The following is a 25095-nucleotide window of genomic DNA, read 5'->3' on the forward strand; positions in this document are numbered from 1 at the left end:
TGGGATGCTAGCAGGTCAGCTTTATCCTTGGCTGAAGTGATAACGGAACCATCTGGTTTTGACAGAGTAGGAGCAGAGATGGGCAAAAGTTGCGGCCAATAACAAGTTTTCTACTCTTAGTCTATTCAAAATCTAGTTTGGACTGATCAATAACTGCTTTACAATTGTTGCAAGCTTTGATAGGCAGAAAATGAAACTGAAGTATTTGAAACAAGCCAATTACGATTTACAACATTCTTCTCCTGAACAGCCTTAGCACATTTATTGGAAAACCAAGGTTTAGATAAAGGAGGAGATTTTAAAGTTTTGTGTGGAATAAAGGATTCCATTCCTACAAGAATAATTTCACTGACGCGATCTGAGCAAACATTGACATGAGAAGTTTTGAAACAGTAATCTGACCAAAGAAAAGAAGAAAAGAAATCTCGCAGGTCATCCCATTTTGCATTCTTGTAATGCCAAACAATACGAGGTTGGGAATAGCCATGAGATAATGGCTCCATTGGAGAAGAGACAATCACCAAGTTGTGATCTGAGGTGCCTAAAGGACCACTGACTTCAACTGTGTACTTAGAAGGGTTGTTTGTGAAAAAAAGATCAAGTGTATTGGCTGTATGACTAGGGTTGTCCGGTATCCTTGTAGGTAAATGAACATTCTGTGCAAGGTCATTAGTAATTGCAAAAGCCTCAACATCTTGATCAGCTGGGTCAGTGTGACTAGAAAACGGAAGCCAGCTGGAGTTGTGAACATTAAAATCACCAAGGAAAATTACCTCACTGTTAGGAAAGTTGGACTGGAGAAAGTCAACTTGCAAAGAGAGAAAGTCAAAGAGCTCCAAGTGATTAGTGGAGTTGGGAGAACGGTAGAGACAACAGATGAATTTGACACAATGAGGTAGAGAGATTTTAAGCCAAAGAAGATCGAAAAGAGGAGATTCCAAATTACCAAGTCTCTGACAGGGAATATCGGAACGGACATGTGCACTAGTACCACCTTTGAGGTGAAAGGAATCATGCAGCGAATAATTTGGGCAACTGAGATGAGCAGTAGTTGAATCCACTGATAACTGGTTTGGCACACTGCAAGTGGAAATGGAAGTTGTTGAGATTAGAATTGACACCACGTATATTTGTGAAATGAACTAGGAAGCAGAGGCAGATTTAACGGCGGGTGCACCGGGCGCGTGCCCTGGGCCCCAACTTCTGAAGGGCCCCGCAAAACCCCAACTTTAAACTTTTTTCTAATGACACCAAGTTTGGTTTCATATATGCAATTTTAATTACATACAAGTTTACAATCGGCGGTAAAACCTGATAGTATGTTTATTTTCGCTTATTTTCATTATTTCATTACTAAGCTGCATACTATACACATACAATTGCATAGGCCCCACGCGGCTGCGCTACCACTCATCGGAGCAATAGAATCATATTTGCTACTTTGTACTTACAATGGTTCTCCTGCAGCACAGACTTACGATGTATGCAAATACGTGTATATCGTATATTGTTGAAATTATATTAAGATAAAATTAATTCCTGTTGTTACATCAGCACCTGGATTTTTGTAGTTTATGAATAATTTTTGAATTTTAATTAATCATTAATTTATTGCACTATAACGAAAAATATCTTCTCTAGTATTCTAATCATTCAGACTATTTAATTTTATATTTTTCTTTTCATTGGTAGGCTACCAATGGTAGCTAGAAAAATGAAACAACATCTATCAGGGGTAGAAAAAGACAAATTAAAAAAAGACGCGAGCAAGTTGCCAACCAACAGAAAGGAGCATTGGACAAATTTATAACTGGCCCTGGCCATTCAAGGCCATCATAATTCGAGCAATGAAGATGAAGAACAAGGAGCTTCCATCAGTCAACAAAAAGAGTTAGTTGAAGTTGAAAACCAAGGTATAGAAGAAAGCAACAATGATGAAGAAGATGAAGAACCAGTCAACAGTCAACCAGGTGAAAAACCAGTAGAAAAAAATATAGAAGAAAGTCCATTAGAAAATATTGAAAAGCATTTGAAAATATTGAAAAGCAAATGGAAAATATTCCATTCAAAGTTACACTAAAAGATATTGCTCTCTGGCCTAACATTTTATCTAATGAAATGGTTGAATTTCTAATTTCAAATAAACCAAAAATATAGGCGATATAACTACACTTAAATCGGTCTATAAACACGGTGATCGCATTTACTACAGAGGCTTGTGTAAAGACCATTTTTACAGAAAAATTTCGAATGGTGAAAAAGAAGAAAGGACGTGGCTAATTTTTTCCGAAACATCCAAATCAATTTATTGTTACCCATACAAAATGTTTTCGGGCTCAAAGTCTAACTCTATGAAAATGTTATAAGTAATTTTAGAGTTTTTTTTCCTGTTTACATTGTGTGTAGAAGAAAAGAAAAAATGCTTTAATAATTTAATAGAAATGTATAAAGATGACCTTGATTCAAGTAATTTTAAAGATGAGTTGGAACAATTTTAATCTTTTTAGATGAAGAAGACAAGCAGTCAATTAATAATATATACAAAAAAGCATTAAATATGAAAGCAACTTTTCCAAATGTGGAAATTATTTTGAAAATTTTGTTAACCATGCCAATTTCAAACGCATTGGGGGAACGCTCATTTTCTTGTCTAAAAAGAATAAAAAAATTATCTAAGAAATTCAATTTCAGAGGAAAGACTAAATAATATGGCTATTTTATATATAGAGAGTGATTTAATTAAAATTATTGATTGTGATGAGATAGTTAATAAGTTTGCAAAACGAAAAGCAAGAAAAAATTTTATTTAAATATTTTCACTTCAAGTAAAATTCTATAATTTTTTTGTTCAAATTTCTGATTGTTACTCCTATTATACGTATACTATCATTAATTATAATTATACTTTTACATATGTTCAACTATTAGTTCAAAACTTTGTGATTATTATTATGCTATTATTAATTATATTATACATATATTATATTCAAATTTTATTGGAAATAAAACATTGATAGTACATAATATTTTTTATTTATTTAAAAAAATTGTTAACATGTATTTTTATTTTCCCTGTCTCTCGCTTTTTTTTAAGGGGGCCGATTATTTTCTTCTGCACCTGGGGCCTCAACCGACCTTAATCTGCCTCTGTTAGGAAGTGTTTGGGAGGTTTAGATCTTTTGCAGATAAGCTTACTATTAGTTTGACAATTCATGGTGTATTCAATAGTAAGAAAAAGTGGAGGGGACATGCTGTATGACGTAATGAAATTTTTGGATATGGCATACACGTGGTAGGAATATACCCAGATCCTTGACATAACTTGGCCTTGACAATGCCTACCCCCGCCCCGCATACACACTACTTGGACTCCCTCCAGTCACTATGTAATCAGGTCACAAAGGAGGTTAGGCAGGCAAAGGCAGATTACGAGAAATCCTTGGCAAAAGATGCTAAGAAAAAACAGCAAGGATTTCTTTACTTATATAAACTCTAAAAGGAAGGGAATGAATCCGATTGGTCCACTTGACATCGATGGTTCGACTGTTGATGATCCTGCTCAGATAGCAAACAAACTGAATGAGTATTTTGCATCTAAATTCACATATGAGGAATTATTAAAGTTTGAAAATGGCAGAAGGTTATCAAATTGTAGCAGGATACTTACTGATTTTGTAATAACTGAAAGCAAAGTGGAGGAGAAATTGTCGAAGTTAAACATAAGAAAAGCACCTGGGGTGGATGGGATCTATCCAGTTATATTAAAGGAGGCGGCAAAGCAACTAAGCAAACCCTTAACCATAATTATGAGAGCATCCTTGGACTCAGGGGAGGTTCCCACTGAGTGGAGAAGTGCAAATGCATCCCGAATTCACAAAGGGGGATCGAAGGGTGACACGAGTAATTACAGACCAGTTAGTTTAACTACTGTTCCGGGTAAAATAATGGAGTCACTGGTTAAAGATGGATTGCAGGATCATCTAGACAAGACTGCAGCAATAATTCAGACACAGCATGGGTTTGTTAAGGGAAAGTCTTGTCTGACAAATTTGATAGGATATTATGATGTGGTTACAAAGGAACTGGATGCAAAAAATAATTTTGATATCATATATTTGGATTTCAGGAAAGCTTTTCACACTGTTGCACATGGAAGACTATTATACAAATTGGAGCAGAATGGTATTAAGGGTAAGTTGCTACAATGGATAAAAGGATGGTTAATTGGGAGAAGACAGAGGGTGGTAATCAATGGGTGTTGCTCTTCGTTGACTAATGTTATTAGTGGTGTCTCACAGGGTTCGGTGTTGGGTCCTCTGTTGTTTTGTATATTTATCAATGATATTGATGAATGTATATCAGGCTTAATGTCGAAGTTTGCAGATGATACAAAGGTTGGCAGGGTTGTTGATGACAGTAATGGCAGTGTGCTACTGCAACAGGATCTAGATAATTTGGGCAGATGGGCTAAGAAGTGGCAACTGAAGTTTAACCTTAACAAATGCAAAGTACTGCATATGGGCAGAAGTAACCCCAGAGAAACGTACCAACTGTGTGGTACTACACTTAAGGTGGTAGAAAATGAAAAAGACCTGGGAGTAATTGTGCAGTCAGATATGAAGTTTTCTGAGCAATGCAGACAGGTTGCCAGGGCAGGTCATGGGGTTTTGTCAATGATATATAGGAATTTTGCTAGCAGGGAGAAGGAGGTGATTGTCCCTCTGTATAAGGCAATGGTCAGGCCACGCCTTGAGTACTGCGTACAGGTCTGGAGGCCTCATTTTAGGAAGGATGTAGATTTACTTGAGTGTGTACAGAGAAGGGCAACAAGATTGGTGAACGGAATGAAGGGATCCTCTTACCAAGAGAGGCTTACGTTTTGCAAATTGCAGTGGCTGGAGACTAGGCACCTGCGCGGTGATCTGATTGAAGTGTATAAGGCTGAATGGGTTGAGCACGCTGAATTCTAATGGGATCCTTCCACTTGTTCAGATTATGAACCTAAGGGGGCATAAATTCAATTTAAGAAAAGACAGATGTAGAACAGATGTGCAGAAATTTGCCTTTAGCCAGCGGGTGATTAAATGCTGGAACAAACTTCCATCTGTTGTTGTGGAAGTTGATAGGTTGAATAAATTTAAGGAGGAACTGGACAGGCATTTGGAGGGAATGGTGTGATTTTTTTTTTTTTGGCTGATGCTGCATAAGCTCATACACTTGCTTTCTTGTATCACATGCCACTGGCGCCTCCGTAGCCGGGTGGGAAGGAGCAGCAGTGCGTAACACACGCTTCTTGATTAGACCGGGGTTCGAGCCCGTCACCACCAAATACGGAGGATGCGGAAAGGTCAGGGAATAACCACCGCATATTCACGGAGCAATATGGCCTTAGTTGCTAATGCTCCTAAAAACCAAATAACAAACAACAAACAAACAAACACATGCCACTACTACTACTACTATCTATCTGGCAGAGTAGAGGTAGCAAGATTATACACTAACTGATCCAGAAGCCTCCTAAAGAGTTACCGATAGGTTCGGTCTGGTGTGCTAACTAGCGGCCGGCCTGTGAACACCATTTTAGAGCTGTAGGCTTGAAATGTAAGAAAGATTGGATCTTGCCATGATGTTCATCATAACCTCAAAAGTCATCAGTCATACTGCATGATGGAAGTGGTGGGGTTGACTGGAACTTAGCTCTGGAGACTAAACATGGGTTCCACCACTTCAAGCCTGTAATAAGCAAAGTGGTGGTATTGCACCGGTTGATGAGAGTCATCTACCACCTGGTATTGCCTGGTAACACAGAGAGGCAACATTCCTCGATGTGGTGTGGGCACCACACCTTTATCCCTGCTTACGTTCGTTCACACCTGGGTGGTCACCCACAGTGGGCTTGTGAAAGGAGGTTATACCCAGGATTACTAACAGTCCTACCATTGTGAAGGTGCAAGCAGAGGATTTGGCTGTCACAGACCATCCGGACTTCACCAAAATTGGGTCCACTTGACTTGAATGTCACCCAAATATCAGTTCCATCAGCGTTTTAGACTCCCAGGTAGCAAGTACAGCTTGTCTGGCATATCTGAGAGAATGTTTGTGACAACCTCAAGGACCATTACAATCTATTGTAGAGATTGTAATGAATCATATCAAAAAAGAATATTATACATCTAAAACATCACTCAAAAACAGAGAAGTTATTTAATGTGAATATGAAAAAAGTACAAATAAATTATTTACAGAAACATAGAAATACAGATTTACATGTAAGAAGTCTTATGGAAATTTAAGGGAAAAAGATATGCAAAAAATGTCAAAAAAAGAAAAAATCATTTCACAATTTCCAAAATATTCAAGAGTTGAAAGCTGTCATACATTATTTAAAGAATGTGCAAAAAATTATCTCATTAACAAGTATAATCATGTATAGATTGTGAATGCAGAATGAAAGCTTGTAAATTAAGTATATATAATCATAAAAATCAGAACAACATAGAATGAATCTTCTAGAAAAAAATTGAGAAAGAATAAATTAAATTTAAAAATATAAGAAAATCGCTGAATTTTTTTACTCATTTTACCCATAAAAAGGATGAAAAATCAAGTAATTAAGTAAGTTAAGTAATTAATTTAAGTTATTTTTATTTATAATTTTTTTTTTCTAATAAGTGTAAAATGTAGTAAGAAAATGTACGGTGTATTAAATCAAATGGCTGTTAGAGATTTAAAAGATATTTGTAAATACTACAAATATATAGGGTACGCAAATTTAAATGGAGAAAATGTAATTAATTTTATAATGTGAAAAACAGTTACATCAGAACAATAGAGTTCAATATATTCTTGAAAATAAAAATATTAGTGAATTGAAAAAATGTGATGAAAATCGACTTTATGGCTATACAACAATAAGAAATAGAGAAAATTTAATTCAGCTTATAACAAGTGAAACTGAATAGCGAAAAATGTGAGAGAAGAGAAAGACAAATATTTGCTAGGATATCTGATATACTTAATGCTAATGAATTATTTCCTAAAAGAAAAATAAAAAGTTTTACACGATTCATAAAATGTGAAACTTGTGAAGCTTATTATAACCTTGATAAACATGATGAACACAATGAAAGTTTTACTCATAAAGTTTCAATTAATAATTTTAATGAAATTCAAGAATAGAATCAGCTTATGAGGGTAGATTAAAAACTTATTAGAATTCCAATAAGTGAATTAGATCCTATGGATATTCTTAGAAAATAAAAAAGATATTATTATTATTAAAGAAATAAAAGCAATTTCACAGAAAATTAGTTTTAAAGTTAATTAATATAAACTTAACAGTTGAAATTTGTAAATGAGATGAACATGATTTCAAATTCATTTCAAAAATAAAAATTGTAGAATTCTACCAGGAACTAACTTACATGACTATTATAATTTAAATGACACAAGTAACATTTCATGATTCTGGTTGGATTATATGCAGTGTAATATAACCCAATTATATACATTAATATTAAGATAAATTTTAATTTATCTTTATATATATATATAAACCTTTAGGAGGGAGATCTTGTATTGATTTACCTCAAACTCTTAAAAGTGAAAAAGTGGGAAAAATAAAGATAATCAATGTTTCAAATGGAGTATGCTGCTTTACCTTTAAGCTAAAACTTATCATGAAATAATTTCACATTATAAAAAATATTCCTTTTCCTGTTTACTAGATGATATTCCTAAGTAGTTCCAAAAGCAAACAACATTCTTATTAATGTTTTATCATTAACAAAAAAAGTTCAATTTGCCCTTTAGTGACAGTGGAAAATAAATCAGATATGCATGTGAATCTATTTTATGTGAAGAAACATGTTGAAACTGAAATATTATTAAAGAAAATTATTGTTGGATAAAAAATATGTCAAGATTAGTAAGTTACAGGTAATCACAAAGAAAAAAATGGGAAATGTGTTTAACATATTTTTATTCAGAAGAAAAATTAAAACAACATGTAATAGACTATGAAGAAGAGAAACCTGTAAAAGTTGAGATGCCTGAAACTGATTTAGTGTTTTCAAAAATTATAGTCACTCATTAAAAATTGCATTTTTTATTTATGCAGATTTTGAAAGTTATACTGAAAAACAATGAATTATCAAAAACATAAACCTATGAGTTTCTTATGTAAAATACGTTAATGATCATTAATGATACTGAATATGAATATAAAGCACTACATTATATTGAGATGTAGATGCTCCTAAAATGTTTATAGAATGGTTAGTTGAAGATGTAAAAACAACATTTAGAATCTACAATATAAAAGTAGATATGTTACTCCTTTCAGATGAAGAACAATTGAACTACGATAATGCAACAGTTTATCATATTTGTGGATGTGAAATCCCAAGTGAATTCAAAAATAAAGAAAAGAAAGTTATTACAGAAAGTTAGAGATCATGATTTAACCAGAAAATTTAGAGGTGCAACTCATAGTGGTTGTAATTTTAAGTATTAAAATCCAGATTTTATTTCAGTAATTATGCATAATTTAAGTGGTTATAATTCACACATATATTAAGGAATTAAGATTTAATAGTGAAAATATTAAAGTTGGAGAACTTTAATTTTTGTAGATGAAGAAAATCCAAAATTTTTTGAAATCCACTAAATTTCACATGTCTCTGTATGGTAGGTACAAGTGGTCCCTCAGATAAACGAAGGTGGTAGATGACTTTCATCAACCGGTGAAATACCACCACTTTGCTTATTGGAGGCTTGAAGTGGTGAAACCCATGTTTAGTCTCTAGAGCAAAGTTTCCGGCATCCCCCTCCCTCCCATACTTCTCCTTCAACCCATGCACGGTACTAAGTACTATAGGTTTTGATACCTTTCATGTTTGGGGTTTTCATAAAAAAAAAAAAAAAAAAAAAAAAATCAGTTTTCTTTTAGCTGCTGTGTAAGTAACTAAGAGGAAATCCTTGAGTGTAGTGGAAAAAGTGGAAGTGCTTAATAGTGTAGATTGGGGCGTTAAAAAAAAAAAAAAAGAAATCACTTTAAAATTTGGTATCCCTGCCAGTAGTGTGTCAACCATTCTGAAAAACCGTGTTTCGATTCTCAAACTCTTTGAAGAAACAGGGTCCCAGTCAGAAGTGTGTGTGAAATTATGCCTGTATGCAGATGTAGATGAAGCCGTTTTTAAGTGGGTGAAGTTAATTCGAGACTTTCTGGAGCATAAAACATTCCAAGCCAGTTCTGGTTGGCTGGACAAATTTAAAAAGTGCCATGGCCCACTCGAAAACGTTATTTCTGGTGAAAGTGGGGTGGTAATCGAAGAAGACTGTACCCAATGGAAAGAAACAGTTTTGAAAAAATTAATGGAGGACTACAAGCCCAAAGACTTATTCAATGTTGATGAAGCAGGTCTATTTTTTAAATGTTTTCAGAAAAAGACACTGACTTTTAAAGGTGATAAATGTGTAGGTGGTAAAAATAGTAAGGAGAAAAATACAGTCATGACTGGTGCAAATATAGCTGGTAAGGAAAAACTGAAGCTTTTGGAAATAGGCAAAAGTAAACAACCCCAATATTTAAAGGAGTAAAGTCGTTAGAGTTGGACTACAACTACAACAAAAAATCTTGGATGACAAGTGAAATTTTTTAACAGTGGATTTTAAATTTCAATAGAAAGATGACAAAAGAAAACAGAAAAATTGCTTTGATTGTCAACAACTCCCCTGCTCACCTTCACTCGGTAATTTCAAAACTTACAAGTGTGAAGCTTGTTTTCTTCCCTCCGAATACCTCATAATGGACCAAGACATTATCAAGAATTTGAAAATGCACTACTAAAGGCGCATACTGAAAAAAATTATACTGAGAATAGAAACCAACCAACCTATAGATTCTGTTATAGATTTGTAGATGTGCATATCAGAGTTGGCAAAAGTGTAGAGTCAAGATGTGACGAAAACAATGATTAAAAATTGTTTCGCAAAAGCAGGTTTTGCTGAAACAGCAATTAACAGTGATAGAGACGGATGAACTGCTACATGACATTGAGCAATCTTGGGAAGAACTCCAAGCGAGTGGTTTGATCCATGGAGAAATTGTTCTTGAAGAATTTTTAGGAGTTGATAATGATGTCATCGTAGCTGAATATCTGACTGACTCCAACATTTTGGAGAGTATTCAAAGAACTAGTGACAATATCAACGATGGGGCGGATGAAAATGAAGACAATATTAACCTTCCAAACACGAAATGTTGACAGCATTTGAAACTTTGCGTCGAGGTCTTCAGTGTGAAGAAAATGTACCAGAAAATATATTAGAGTGCTTAAACAAATGCGAACATTTTTATGAATGATGTACAACAAAAAATAAGCAAATATTTTATGACATACTATAATTCTTAAAGGTGTACTAATATATTATTATATATAGTATCGGTGTAAATACACCATATTTAACCCATATATTTGAACTACATATGTAGCGTAGAGGGTATCGTTTTAATTGTATCTCATAATGTGGTTGCCTTCACAACGAGATAGCTACTATTGCATTACTTCAAATAAATAACGCTTCTCTAGTAGAGAAGACTACTGTTATTTATTTTCAGCGGTACCACCACCCAGACGATCGTTTTGAAGCTGTGCGGCTTCATCATCAGTGGGCGGACAGGTACCCAGGTAATACAACAAGCCATCACAGTTGCGAAGTTATATCCACATTATGAGAGATGCCAAAAGGGTATGGTGGTAATGTGTTCGGAAAATTAAATGCACAGGGCATAATCCTTATGGGTTTTGATAATTAACTATATAGTATCGGTGTAAATACACCATAGTTAACCCATATATTTGAACTACGTACGTAGCGTAGAGGACATCGTTTTAATTGTATCTCATAATGTGGTTGCCTTCACAACGAGATAGCTACTATTGCATTACTTCAAATAAATAATGCTTCTCTAGTAGAGAAGACTACTGAAGGCCTGGGTACCTGCCCGCCCACTGATGATGAAGCCGCACAGCTTCGAAACGATCGTCTGAGTGGTGGTACCGCTGAAAATAAATAACAGTAGTCTTCTCGACTAGAGAAGCGTTATTTATTTGAAGTAATGCAATAGTAGCTATCTCGTTGTGAAGGCAACCACATTATGAGATACAATTAAAACAATGCCCTCTACGCTACATATGTAGTTCAAATATATGGGTTAACTATGGTGTATTTACACCGATACTATATAGTTAATTATCAAAACCCATAAGGATTATGCCCTGTGCATTTAATTTTCCAAACTAATATATTATGCGCATCATGTAAGTAGTCATTTCTTAATGTGTGTATTAATAAATTAAATGTTTTAAAATGGTAGAAAATTTATTCATTCCCACTTATTTATGATTTATTTTCGAATGTTGAATTCAGTATTTTTCATTATCAAAAAGATCTTTCTTTATAATGATTTTTTTCAAACGAATGATCGATTTCATTATATGGAGGTCCAACAGTATATACTTAGTTCTTCAAGCTGATAAAAACAGTGAATATTAAAGTTCCTCATGCCAAAAATTCATTTCCACCCTTCCAGAGGATAATTCCTCTGTGCATGATGCCAATGCACCCAATACTGTGTTCTTGTGATAAATAGTTTGTCACTAGTAGGTCATCTGTGAAATCCCAACTGATACAATTTGCTGCATAATGACAACTGTTCTTGCACATTTTTCTGGACAAAATGACCATGAATTTAGAAATCTCTAGTTCAAGTACATAGTCTTTCAGTGTATGCTCAACTTTGGCATGAACTTTCACCTGCTTTTCATTTTCTAAATAGAAGTCTTAGTAAAACTGAGAAGTATGGTATGGCAGTCCACCATCTGTTCACGTTTAAATTTACCAGACATAATGAGTCTGGTAAATTTAATATAAATTGTAATCTTCATTGTAATCTTATGCAATCTTCATTGATAACTCTGTGCTACTGCATTGCTGTCTATAATATTAGTAACCAATGATTTACATAAATTGTGTCTGATTGTTAGTATACCAGTACTTCAGTAATGTAATGCATAAAGTCAATGTATTTCACACAGCACGTTAAATATATTTAATAATCTATGTATATTAATACCAACTTTTCTCTTATTTTTTGAGATGGTCGTAAATGGCAGTCAACTGCAGAATTAATCTCACTGGATGATGGAATACAAGGAAGTTTTTTAACTGCATTAGAAAGAGTATCGTGAGATTCCTGTAACTCACTTAGTGCTTTATGTAGTACATACTGCAGGCCTCTTGCATCATGGAATCTGTCAACAAAAAAAATAAATATTTATCTATTTATACTGACTTGGTTTCTTGGTCTATTTCTTCTCATGACTGATAAATAACAGATTTTATTCAAATCACACATTTTGTTTAAACAGTCCTACATTCTTATCATAATAAAATTTTCAGAATGAAAAGTACAGCAGACTCTCGAATTACAGGGATCAGATTAACCGGGACACTTCAAGACTCCAAATAAAAAAAAAAAAAAAAAAAAAAAAAGAGACCAAATGTTTAGTTTGTTTTAATGCATCGCGTCGATTGCTGTGTTCTGTCGCACCGCAAAAAGACAAATTTTGTTTCGTTATTTATGTCAATAACGATATTGACATAAATAACATCCTTATTGTCAATAAGGAGGTCGAAATTTTTTTTATAGTAAATATGTATATATTTTTTGTTTATAAATCATGAAAATGATGGGTGAACACAAAAGAGTTGCGCTTTCAGTTAAACAAAGACTTGAAATTATTCAAAATTTTGAAAACTGTGCATCTGTTAAATCTCTAATGTTGATGACCAAACTATATGCGATATTTAAAAAAATAAAGGGAAGCGTCATATTGGACATTCGAGTAGTACGTGGTAAGTTTTTTTTTCATCGCCATATTTTTTACGTAGGTTGCTGAACATTTTTCGATACAGTAAGTCCCCTACTTACGCAAATACGGATTTATGTAAATTTATTTTCATTCAAATTTATTTATTTATTTATTTTTTTTTTACAATTGTAAAATTTAAAACAAAAAAAATAATAATAAGCAATCAATAACAACGATCACAGCATGCACAAATTTCACAAGTGAGATCGGAGTAACAAGAAAAAAATAGGAAAGAAGAGAAGATTCTTACAATTATTTATGGTTTTTTTTTTTTATGACTGAAGATTTCAGTGAAGGGGATATGTATTTCACCATAATAACGTAAAAGCCAACAGAATTCCAGCTATCGGTATCATTGCAAATGCAACAGGATCGAGTTTACTACCCGTTTATAATGAACTGCACTAACAGAAAAGCCCAATAAAACAGAAAGTGCAAATTGTTTTTTGTTGACCTCCAGAAATGTGCTTTAGTAAAATGTGAGCTTGCGTGGGGTGATAATAGTGAGTTTTCGCCTTAACCCTGTGAAGTTCTTTTCAGAAAATTTAATTTTGACCACTATCATGGTGCCAACTAAGGGAATAAGCAACAGCGGTACTAGTAAATCTACCAAGAAAAGGAAAGTGATCGAGTTTGATCAGAAAATTAAAATAATAAGGAAGTATGAAAATGGCCAAACATTAACAAGTATTGCTGGGGATTCAGATTTGTCCATAATAATATAGTAGCAATATGTTACTAGTCATTCCCAAGTAACGTAAAACTCGACGAAGTAAGAAGTCCTGGAACGTAACTCTTACATATGTTGGAGACTTCTGCATTTTTGGATTAACCGGGAAATCGATTATCCGGGATTTGTTTTTCACCATCTATCCCGAAAAATCGAGAGTCTACTGTATTTCAAAAGTTACACATATTATTACGAAAAAAAAAAAAAAAAAGATTTCATTTTATTATACTGTACTCACAGCATCCATTTTATTAAGTGCATTACATGGTTCAATGCAAATAGACAGATAACATGATTATGCATGATAGCATATCTGGGCTGATAATGTGAAAATATGAACCGATAATGTGATTATGCATGACATATAATGATTGTATGAAAAATCATATCAAAGACATTAAAAATGACATAATGGTCACATTAGGGAATCTCTACTCTATGGCCGTGGAAGCTCCATAGGTACACATATTTCCACAACACACCTGAAATGGTGGTGGTGGGAAGAACATAAGGATAATTGCAGCAGGAGTTATAAAAATGGCAGGCAGATAAAAAAAAAACACTCAGTCAGTGCAAAACTTTAACTGGGGGGGGGGGGGGCAAAATCGCCCAAGGGAAAGGAGATGACTATCATTTGAGCATGGTACCATCTAAGTTACAGCAATAAAGAATCTTATCACAGACGACTGTTTCCTGTGCCTAAATGGGGGAAAAAAGGGTTTGGTGGTCCAACAAATTCTGCTTCCAACTGCATCATCAGAATGATGCAGTTGGAAGTAGACCCCAATCCTCAAGACACTTTTCTTGAGGAATGATGTATGGGACCAACACAAGAAATCGTGGGAGGGAAAAAAAAAGGCTTTCAGCACCCACATTTTCCCTCCAGATCATTTTTTTATAGTTCTCAAGATCTAAGCCTCCTTCCCCTGCCTGAGCAACAACACTGCACTGGTAAAGGAAATGTGATGATTTGGGGAACAGTTCTGCAGGCCAAAACCTGAATGCCGGATTATACTTAACATCGTTATGCATTATCTCATCAGGTACATGTCATCATGTTTAAAACTCACATGGTGTCAATTCCAACAGCATATTTTCTTGAACTGCTCAATGAATATAGAAGAAACTGCAGAAAATTTTCTGCTCATCAGAAAATTCTACAAAATCATCATATCCCAATTCTATTGAGCATATGTAGAATGATATTGAAAGGGCCATCTGGTATTGGGAACCTCTGCCATCAAAAGTCTACACCATGGGTGGTCAACTTTTATGTTGCTATATGTAGTATATCATGTGCCACCTGAGAGTGGATCCAGAAGTTACTAGAATCAATATTCCTCTCCCACTGATCCATACCTAGTACCATCAAATGTTTTACTAATTAAGTAAAAGAATTTTATGCTAAGTGCTTGTAGCAAAAAATTAAAGCAATTTACATTTAAAAAATAAATTTAATACAGGTTAATGAATAAATATTCATCCTCAGGAATTGATGTTGTGTAAAGCACACTAGTGTCCCTACTTACCTGCTGTTGTTGTTATTTGGTTTTTAGGAGCATTAGCAACTAAGGCCATATTGCTCCAGGGATATGCCGTGGTCATTCCCAGACCTTTCCACATCCTCCGTATATGGTGGTCACGGGATCGAACCCTAGTCTAATCAAGAAGTGTGTACTATGCACTGCTGCTCCTGCCACCTGGCTACGGAGGCGCCCCCTACTTACCTGCATTAAATTAATGATAAAAGATAATAAATGAGCCTGGATTTCAGAATGATTCCCACTGAAATCCAGGTTGAGTAATAAAAATGGAGCTTAAACTGGACATTTTGTGCTCTTTGATGTAAAGCATATATGCCAAAAATAATTTAAAATTCCCTCTTTTGTTTCTTATCATTAATTGATGGTAAATGCAATGGGAAATATATTCACTTTTTTTCAGGCCAAAAGCAGGTGAGAGAGAGAGAGAGAGAGAGAGAGAGAGAGAGAGAGGATCTATTTTACAAGGCACATACTTAATCACAGCTATTTTGATATCAACTAAATCAGTGATTAGCTTTCAAAGTACTAAAATTATCTCTCTATACATTAAAAAAGTTTCTCCTCCTAATGATATTTATTCAAGCCAATGGGAGAAGAGAGCGAGGCAATTATGTCACTACAAATGCAATTAATTATTGACAACTGCCTCCATAACTTTCCATTGTAACGTTTTTTGTATGTTATAAATATTGCATATTTGTAAATAGTATTTTGAAATTATTTTAAATATTGGTATAGTTTGTAAATATTTCAGTTAAATATTTTAGTCCTGCTCTTTCCGATGCAACAATATTCTTCATGCACTTAGTTAATTGATAGAACTTAATGTACCATTATTTTGAAATTTAACTTGATAAAATTAATAGCAAAGCTTAACTGACGGTACTCACCTCAAATAACCAGCTTAGTTGTATGGTGTTTAAGGCAAAAGTTGTAGAAATTTCACTAAATTGCATAAAAATAAAATTGTTAAATATAAATAGAATAGAGACTACTAAAACTGTAATTAAAATTTTTTTGCCCAAAGGAGGAAGACGTGCACCATTCCATCCCCTAGTTGTCCTATATAAAATTTGTTAAAAAATATTTATTAGTTTTCACAGTTTTTAACAAATTTTATATAGGACAACCAGGGGATGGAGCAGTGCACGTCTTCCTCCTTTGGCCAAAAATTTTTAATTATAGTTTTAATAGTCTCTATTCTATTTATATTTTAACAATTTTATTTTTATGCAATTTAATTGAATTTCCACAACTTTTGCCTTAAACACCATACAGCTAAGTGGGTTATTTGAGGTGAGAACTGTCAATTAAGTTTTCTATTAATTTTATTTATTGACCTACGTAAATGCAGGTAAATAAGGTTAATGGTATAAATAATAAGGTAAATAATTACATAGTGATATTTATTTGACCTTGAGAATGCTGCGCACTACAAATGCACAAGTAAATAATTACATAGGTCATTTCCTGATTAGATATCAATCATAGTGGCATAGTGTTTTTTTCCAGGAAGCACCGGGGGTCTCCCCCAGCTCCGCATTTTTACTCTGTATAGAATACAATATGCTACAAAAGGCCAGAGTGTATTAGTATAGGTTTTGTGTTCCTCTGGCCACTTAGCCAGCCTGGGGGCTTGTGGAGAGTAACTAACCACCAGTTTCCGTCACCACCCTGGGGAGGCTTAGTACTATGGGTTTTAATAGTTTGTTTGGGGCTTCCATTAAAAAAAAAAAAGGTTCTGTCACTCCACACCTAACATGATAAGATGATGCTTTTAAGTATGCCTCAAACATCTTATATTGCCAGGAACAACAAGTGACAGGAAAAAGAAGGACGAAGATTTTAAGAAGGGTAGTAGCCAACCGGGATAGCCGGGTGGGTAAAGTGCCTGCTTGGCAACCCAAAGGTCGCGGGTTTGATTCACATCAATCTCACATCAATATACTATTAGCATTAGCATTAGTAGAGGCATTTGATGCAAGAAAGCAAGCTTATGCAGCATCAGCCAAAAAAAAAAAAAAAAAAAACCACTTCCACTTCACCCCTCTGTTCGTTCAAAATACCTGTCCAGCTGAGCCTTAAACTTATTTAGACTATCAACCTCCACCACAAGGGATGGCAGTCTGTTCCACCAACCAACCACCTGCTGGCTAAAGGCAAATTTCCGCACGTCTATCCTACATCTGTCTTTCCTCAATTTGAATTTATGCCCTCTCAGGTGATTTTTCTGAGCTAGAGGAAGAATCCCATCAGCATTGAGCATGCTTAAACCATTCAAGGCTTTATACACCTCTATCAGATCACCTCGCTGGTGCCTAGTCTCCAGACACTGTAATTTGCAAAACTTAAGCCTTTCTTCGTAAGAGCACCCCTTTGTTCCATTCACTAATCTTGTTGCCCTTCTCTGTACTCGTTCCAGCAGCTCTACATCCTTCTTGAAATGAGGCCTCGAGACCTGTATACAGTACTCTAGGTGTGGCCTGACCATTGCCTTATACAGTGGAATAATCACCTCCTTATCCCTGCTGGAAAAATTCCTGTATATCATTGACAATACTCCATGAGCTACTCTTGCAGCCCGTCTGAACTGCTCAGAGAACTTCATATCTGCCTGCACAATCACCCCCAAGTCCCTTTCATTCTCTACCACTGTCAGTGTAGTACCACAGAGTTGATACGTTGCTCTGGGGTTGCTGTTTCCCATGTGTAGTACTTTACATTTGTCAATGTTAAACTTCATTTGCCACCTCTCAGCCCATCTGCTCAACCTTTCCAGATCCTGTTGCAGCAGCATAGTGTCAGTAGTGTCCTTGACAACCCTGCAACCTTTGTATCATCTGCAAACTTGGACATTAAGCTTGATATACCATCATCAATATCATTTATAAATACAGAAAACAATAATGGACCCAGCCCTGAGGGACTCCACTAATAACATTAGTCCACGATGAGCAGTGTCCATTGATTACCACTCTCTGTCTTCTCCCCCTCAACCACCCCTTTATCCATAGCAGCAATTTGCCTCCAATGTCACACTGCTCCAATTTGTGTAGCAGTCTTCCATGTGCAACAGTATCAAAAGACTTTCTAAGATCCAAGTATATAATATCAAAGTTATTCCCTGCATCCAGTTCTTTTGTGACTGCATCATAGTATCCAATCAAGTTGGTCAGGCAAGACTTCCCCTTAACAAAACCATGCTGTGTCTGAGCTATAACTGAAGTCTTGTCTAAATGATCCTGCAGTGCTTCTTTAACCAGTGCCTCCATTAATTTTCCTGGAACAGAAGTTAAGCTCACAGGTCTATAATTACTTGTGTCAGCCTTTGATCCTCCTTTGTGAATTGGGGTCACATTTGCACATTTCCAGTCTATGGGTACCTCTCCTGAGTCCAAGGAAGCTCTCATAATTATGGCTAAGGGTTTGCTTACTTCCTTTGCTGCCTCCTTTAATATAACTGGATAGATCCCATCCACCCCGGGTGCCTTTCTTGTGTTTATCTTCAACAGTTTCTCCTCCACTTTACTCCCAGTTATTTCAAGATTCTCTAGCTTACTGCTAGAGTTGAATACACCTCTGGCATTCCCCTTGCTGAATAACTCCTCATGTGTGAATGTCGATGCAAAATATTCATTTAGTTTGTTAGCTACCTGAGCAGGATCATCAACAGTTGACCCATCAATATCAAGTGGATCAATCTGAGTCATCCCCTTCCTTCTAGAGTTTACATAAGTAAAGAACTCTTTGCTGTTTTTCTTTGCATCCCTTGCCAAGGATTTCTCATAATCTGCCTTCGCCTGCCTAACCTCCTTTGTAACTTGGTTGCATATCAACTTGTATCTATCATAGGCTTCTGTGTCATGTGTTAATTTGTAAGTATCCCATGCATTTTTCTTCTCTGCCATATGCCTCATTAGTTCATCTGACATCCATTTTGGCCTAAACCTTGAACAATATTTCTTAGTTGGTATGTAAAGCCTAGTAGCTTCCAAGATAAGTTCTTTGAATGCTTCCCATTTTGAATTTGCTGTTGGTAACATCATCAGTTGGTCCCACTGTATAGAATTTAAATACTGTCTCAGTCCATTGTAGTCGCCTTTACGGAAGCAATAACCCTTCCCTTTACCCCTAATGGTAGTTACCTCTTTGAGTAAATCCCACTTCAGCACACTGTGATCACTGCCACCTAGTGGTTCATTTATCTGCAGATTCTTAATGCATGAAGAATCACTGCTGATAATCAAATCAAGAGTATTACTCCCTCTAGTTGCCTCCCGAACATGCTGATGTAGAAAACAATCATCCAATAAATCCACAAAAGCCCTGCTAGTGTGTGAGTAACCAGCCCCCAAATTCCAGTCAATATCTGGGAAATTAAAATCTCCCATTATAAGACTCTCTGATTTACTGGCCCACTCTATTTCCCTGTACAGTTCCTTATTATATTCATCAGAGTCATTAGGCCTATAGCACACTCCTACTCTCAATTTTGATCTCCCAATGCTTATGTCACACCAAACTGACTCAACACTGCACTGTCCAGCGATGTCGACTGGCTTCACTTCCTTGGTTTTTATGTGTTTCTTAACTAATAGCATAACCCCTCCCCCCTTCCTATCCTGTCTATCCTTTCTGTAGACGTTGTACTCCCCAAATTGCAGTTCTGCATCCCTTATATCTGTGTGACACCACGTCTCTGATATCCCAATAATATCTGCCTTTGATGTTTTGAGCAATACCTCAAATTCATCAAATTTATTTACTAAACTCCTAGCATTGGTGTACACGCAAGTATACCTGCACCTATTTCTATTCTTAGCTACCCTAACACAACCCATGTGTTTACTTGTACCGCAATGGCTCCCAGCAGTCTTCCCGCCTCAGGCTTGGATCAAAGTACTGCAAAAACTTTGGGAGGTGCATTATGGCCACAGAAGCCTATGCGCCAACAACTACAAAAAAAAAAAAAAGAAAAAAAAAGAAGGGTAGTGGCCTAAAAGCCCAATACCTTTTTAGCTATTTTCTGCTAATTTATGTTTTCAGTGAAATTTAAAAGAAGTTCCAAAGTTAAATATTCACAAGTGAATATTGTCTTAATAATTGTTATTAAAGGATTATTTAAAAGCCTGTTTTACTGCTAGCTAATAAATGGCCTATGAAAGTGCAAGATCATAAATGTAAATTGGCTCAAGCAAAACAGAATATTTTAATAGTAAAGACTGCTTCTAATATTAAAAATAACAAGAACTTCTTTTTAAGTAACTTGCCACACTATTTGTTTGGTTAAGTGATCATAAAATGTATATATAAAAGAATTTTAAAACTTACTTCAAAAAACTGATCTTATTAATTCTGGAATAAATTCCAATTAATGTCTTTTTTTTTTGTTTGTTTTTTTTCTTTTAAAGTCAAAATAAAACTGATTATAAAATGGGCTTAAATTATTTAATGGTGAAAACTGAAAGGAATTATTTCATCTTACTGGAGCAATAAGAAAACTAATTCTTTCTGAGCATTAACTCATTTTCAATTGTTATTTACAGGAAAACCATAGAACAACAATCTAGGCTTTAGAGCCGTCATGTGTTTTTGGAAGATACTATTCAGTTAAGTGAAGGAGTGGGGAGGGAGAGGTACAAGGGAACATCTTGTTTAAGTTCCATAACCTTGAAAAACCACAGGTTATTATTATTATTATTAGCCATATGGTGCAGGGAAGCCTGAAGCTTATGCTGCACCAGCCAAAAAAATTCCCAAGTTACCCTGAGAGAGAGAGGGGGAAAAAGGAATCATCAAGAAAGAGAAGAATTATGATATCCAGCTCAGGACCCTGGGTGTGCCAAGCCCATACTCACCAGATGTGAGCCCCTGGGTTGTCTGGTATTTAATGTATTCTCGTCGTGTAGTTTAAATTTTCATTTATATTTCATAATAAAAGAGGCCTACGTGCTCCGGATTCATAATGCGAAAAAAATTTTATTTTGTTGCACAGAGCATTAAACTACAATACATTTTGTATTGTAATTTAATGCTCTGTGCAACAAAATAAAAATTTTTTCGCATTTATATTTCATTTATTCAAGCTTCATTTATGCGAAATTTATATTCTTTATGGTGTTTCCTTCCCCCTCTCTTATCAGAACTATTGCATTATCTAACTTTTGGGTGTGCCCACTACTTTTTAAACAAGTTCAGTGTAACATAATATGCATATGTCTGAACAACCTATATCTCACAGTTATTGCTGCAAACTATCTTTCTTAGCAATTATTCTGGGCAATTTATCAGATGATACTGTTTAATCTGATAAATTGCCAGGAATATTACCTGATTCGGAGTCTGGAAAATATACATCAGTGTTCAGAGATATGCCTTCGTGGTGGGCTAAACTGATATTGATCCCAAATCAGAAATCTGAGCCTACAACAAGAATATTTGTTAATCATATCATTTGTTTTCTGGGGGGGGGGGGGGAAGACACTACAAACACTGCTTTCAGTAAAAGTTGCAAACTTTGTATCTGAGCTTCCATTAGGTATGTATGTACGACAGAATATACGCCTCAATGCAATGAGCTTGTTGAGCAACTAAAAACAATAAAGGAAATATTCTTTAAAGTGATGAAATGCAGAGTAAAGAACTGGGACAGTCATCAAAAGTTTCCTATTTACAGTTCTTTATTGAATTTATCTCTAAGTGAAAAGCCATATTTCATACTCCATGATCCATTTTCATACATACTGCACAATCCATCTATGGCAACACACTTCGCAAACATGAACCTGGACACAGGATATAAAGATAGAGATGAGAACTTTAATAACATTGCAGATAAGCATGCCAATATAAACCAATTGACTAAGAAAGTTAGTAAACAGCTGCTGAACAAAATAGTGCCTGCATAAACAGACAAAAGGAAATCAAATCAGTTTAAGTTGGATATTTGGTATTACTTGAGAATCTGGGTGAGTTACCTCCAGAGTTAAAAATAAAATTAAAATTGAGAGGCACATTTAGAGCAATACAAAGTCTCCTGAATTTTAAAACTGCATCTATCACTGCACCATATAAAGTTCAAATCAAGCATTTAGACAAGCTGAGAAAATGTGTGGCTAATGGGATCACTGTTATCCCTGGTGTTCATTAAATAACTTGTTAAAAGGACAAAATAGTTCATACATGCAAAATCCACTTCTTGGTATGTTCAGAATGGAAAGCAAAAGACAAAATACAAATCTTAATGGATTTTCAGATCTAAAGTTCTAAATAAAAAATTGTGTTCTAAACAATAAAAACATTTTTATTTATATACATATTTTTTTTGGCTAAAAGGTGGAGAGTTAAAATGTTGTCTGCGGAGTCTTCACCCCTTTCAACATAAATAATCCCACTATAGGGTATTTATAAAAACATTTGTCCCTGTAAAACTTGTTTTTTTCTACAAGTTTTACAGGGTTTCTATATGCTAGATCTTTGGTTTCCTCAACTTAAAACTATCACAAATTCTAATATTACTCTAAGTGTATTACTTGTTTGAATTTTCTATCATCTACTTTAATAAATAGATAATACAGAAAATTCAAAATAGCATTAGCAAAGGTACATGATGCAAGAAAGCAAGCTTATATAGCATCAGCCAAAAAAAAAAAAAAAACAAATCTTCTAATTTCATCCATCCACTCGCTCCAAATGTTTGTCTACTTCTGCTTGAATCTATTTAAACTATCAACTTCTAAAACAACAGATGGAAGTTTGTTCCAGCAATCAACCACCCGCTGGCTAAAGGCAAACTTCTGCACATCTATCCTACAAGCATCTTTCCTCAATTTGAATTTATGCCCTCTCAGGCGATTATTCTGAGCAAGAGGAAGAATCCCATCACCACTGAGCATGCTCAAACCATTCAAGGCTTTATACACTTCAATCAGATCACCTCGCAGGTGCCTAGACTCCAGACACTGTAATTTGCAAAACTTAAACCTTTCTTCGTAAGAGCAACCCTTTGTTCCATTCACCAAACTTGTTGCCCTTCTCTGTACTCGTTCCAAGAGCTCTACATCCTTCTTAAAATGAGGCCTCCAGACCTGTATAGTACTCAAGGTGTGGCCTGACCATTCCCTTAAACAAAGGGATAAATCACCTCCTTATCCCTGCTACAAAAATTCCTGTATATCATTGACAAGACACCATGAGCTACTCTTGCAGACTGTCTGCACTGCTCAGAAAACTTCATATCTGCCTGCACAATTACCCCCAGGTCCTTTTCATTCTCTACCACTGTCAATGTGGTACCACAGAGTTGATATGTTACTCTGGAATTACTGCTTCCCATATATAGTACTTTACATTTGTCAATGTTAAACTTCATTTGCCACCTCTTTGCCCATCTGCTCAACTTTTCTAGATCCTGTTGCAGCAGTGTACTGTCATTAGTGTCATTAACAACCCTGCCAACCTTCATATCGTCTGCAAACTTGGACATTAAGCCTGATATACCATCATCAATATTATTTATAAAAACAGAAAACAACAATGGACCAAACACTGAACCCTGAGGGATTCCACTAATAACATTAGTCCACAAAGAGCAGTTTCCATTGATTACCACTCTCTGTCTTCTACCACTCAACCATCCCTTTATCTATAGCAGCAATTTGCCTCCAGTGCCACACTGCTCCAATTTGTTTGTTTGTTATTTGGTTTTTAGGACCATTAGCAACTAAGGCCATATTGCTCCGGGGATATGCGGTGGTCATTCCCTGACCTTTCTGCATCCTTCGTATTTGGCGGGCATGGGCTTGAACCCCGGTCTAACCAAGGAGCGTGTGCTACGCACTGCTGCTCCTGCCCACCTGGCTATGGAGGCGTCTCTCCAATTTGTGCAGCAGTCTTCCATGTGCAACAGTATCAAAGGCTTTTCTAAGATCCAAATATATGATATCAAAGTTATTCTTTTCATCCAGTTCCTTCATGACTACATCATAGTTGCCAACCAAATTAGTCAGAAAAGATTTCCCCTTAACAAACCCATGCTGTATCAGAGCTATAACTGAAGTCTTGTCTAGATGATCCTGCAATGCTTCTTTAACCAGTGCCTCCATTAATTTCCCTGGAACAGAAGTTAAACTAACAGGTGTGTAATTACTCAGAAGCCTATGGCAGATATAAGCTAGTCTGTAATCAGGTTACAAAGGAGGTTAGGCAGGCGAAGGCAGATTACGAGAAATCCTTCGGAAAAGATGCTAAGAAAAACAGCAAGGATTTCTTTACTTATATAAACTCTAAAAGGAAGGGGATGAATCTGACTGGTCCACTTGACATCGATGGTTCGACTGTTGATGATCCTGCTCAGAGAGCAAACAAACTGAATGAGTATTTTGCATCCACATTCACACATGAAGAATTATTAAGGTTTGAAAATGGCAGAATGTTATCAAATTGTAGCAGGATACTTAATGATTTTGTAATAACTGAGACCAAAGTGGAGGAGAAATTGTCGAAGTTAAACATAAGAAAAGCACCTGGGGTGGATGGGATCTATCCAGTTATATTAAAGGAGGCGGCAAAGCAACTAAGCAAAACCTAAGCCATAATTATGAGAGCATCCTTGGATTCAGGGGAGGTTCCCACGGACTGGAGATGTGCAAATGTATCCCCAATTCACAAAGGGGGATTGAAGAGTTATACAATTAATTACAGACCAGTTAGTTTAACTTCTGTTCCGGGTAAATGGAGTCACTGGTTAAAGATGCATTGCAGGATCATCTAGACAAGACTGCAGCAATAATTCAGACACAGCATGGGTTTGTTAAGGGAAAGTCTTGTCTGACAAATTTGATAGGATATTATGATGTGGTTACAAAGGAACTGAACGCAAAAA

General features: G+C 35.5%; 1 protein-coding gene across 1 annotated transcript in view; it reads right to left on the reverse strand.

The window, feature by feature from the left end:
- The window catches only part of LOC150081954 (E3 ubiquitin-protein ligase SHPRH), a 504999-nt gene that overhangs the window by 185089 nt on the left and 294815 nt on the right, over positions 1-25095 (reverse strand). The window contains exon 13 of the mRNA XM_090380382.1: positions 12144-12317. Coding sequence (XP_090236508.1) covers positions 12144-12317 — 174 coding nt within the window. The remainder of the gene's footprint in view (positions 1-12143; positions 12318-25095) is intronic.

Source organism: Mastigoproctus giganteus, chromosome 8 (genome assembly GCF_048544385.1).
Source record: "Mastigoproctus giganteus isolate SK-2022 chromosome 8, ASM4854438v1, whole genome shotgun sequence".
In the NCBI taxonomy this organism is placed as follows: Eukaryota; Metazoa; Arthropoda; class Arachnida; order Uropygi; family Thelyphonidae; genus Mastigoproctus; species Mastigoproctus giganteus.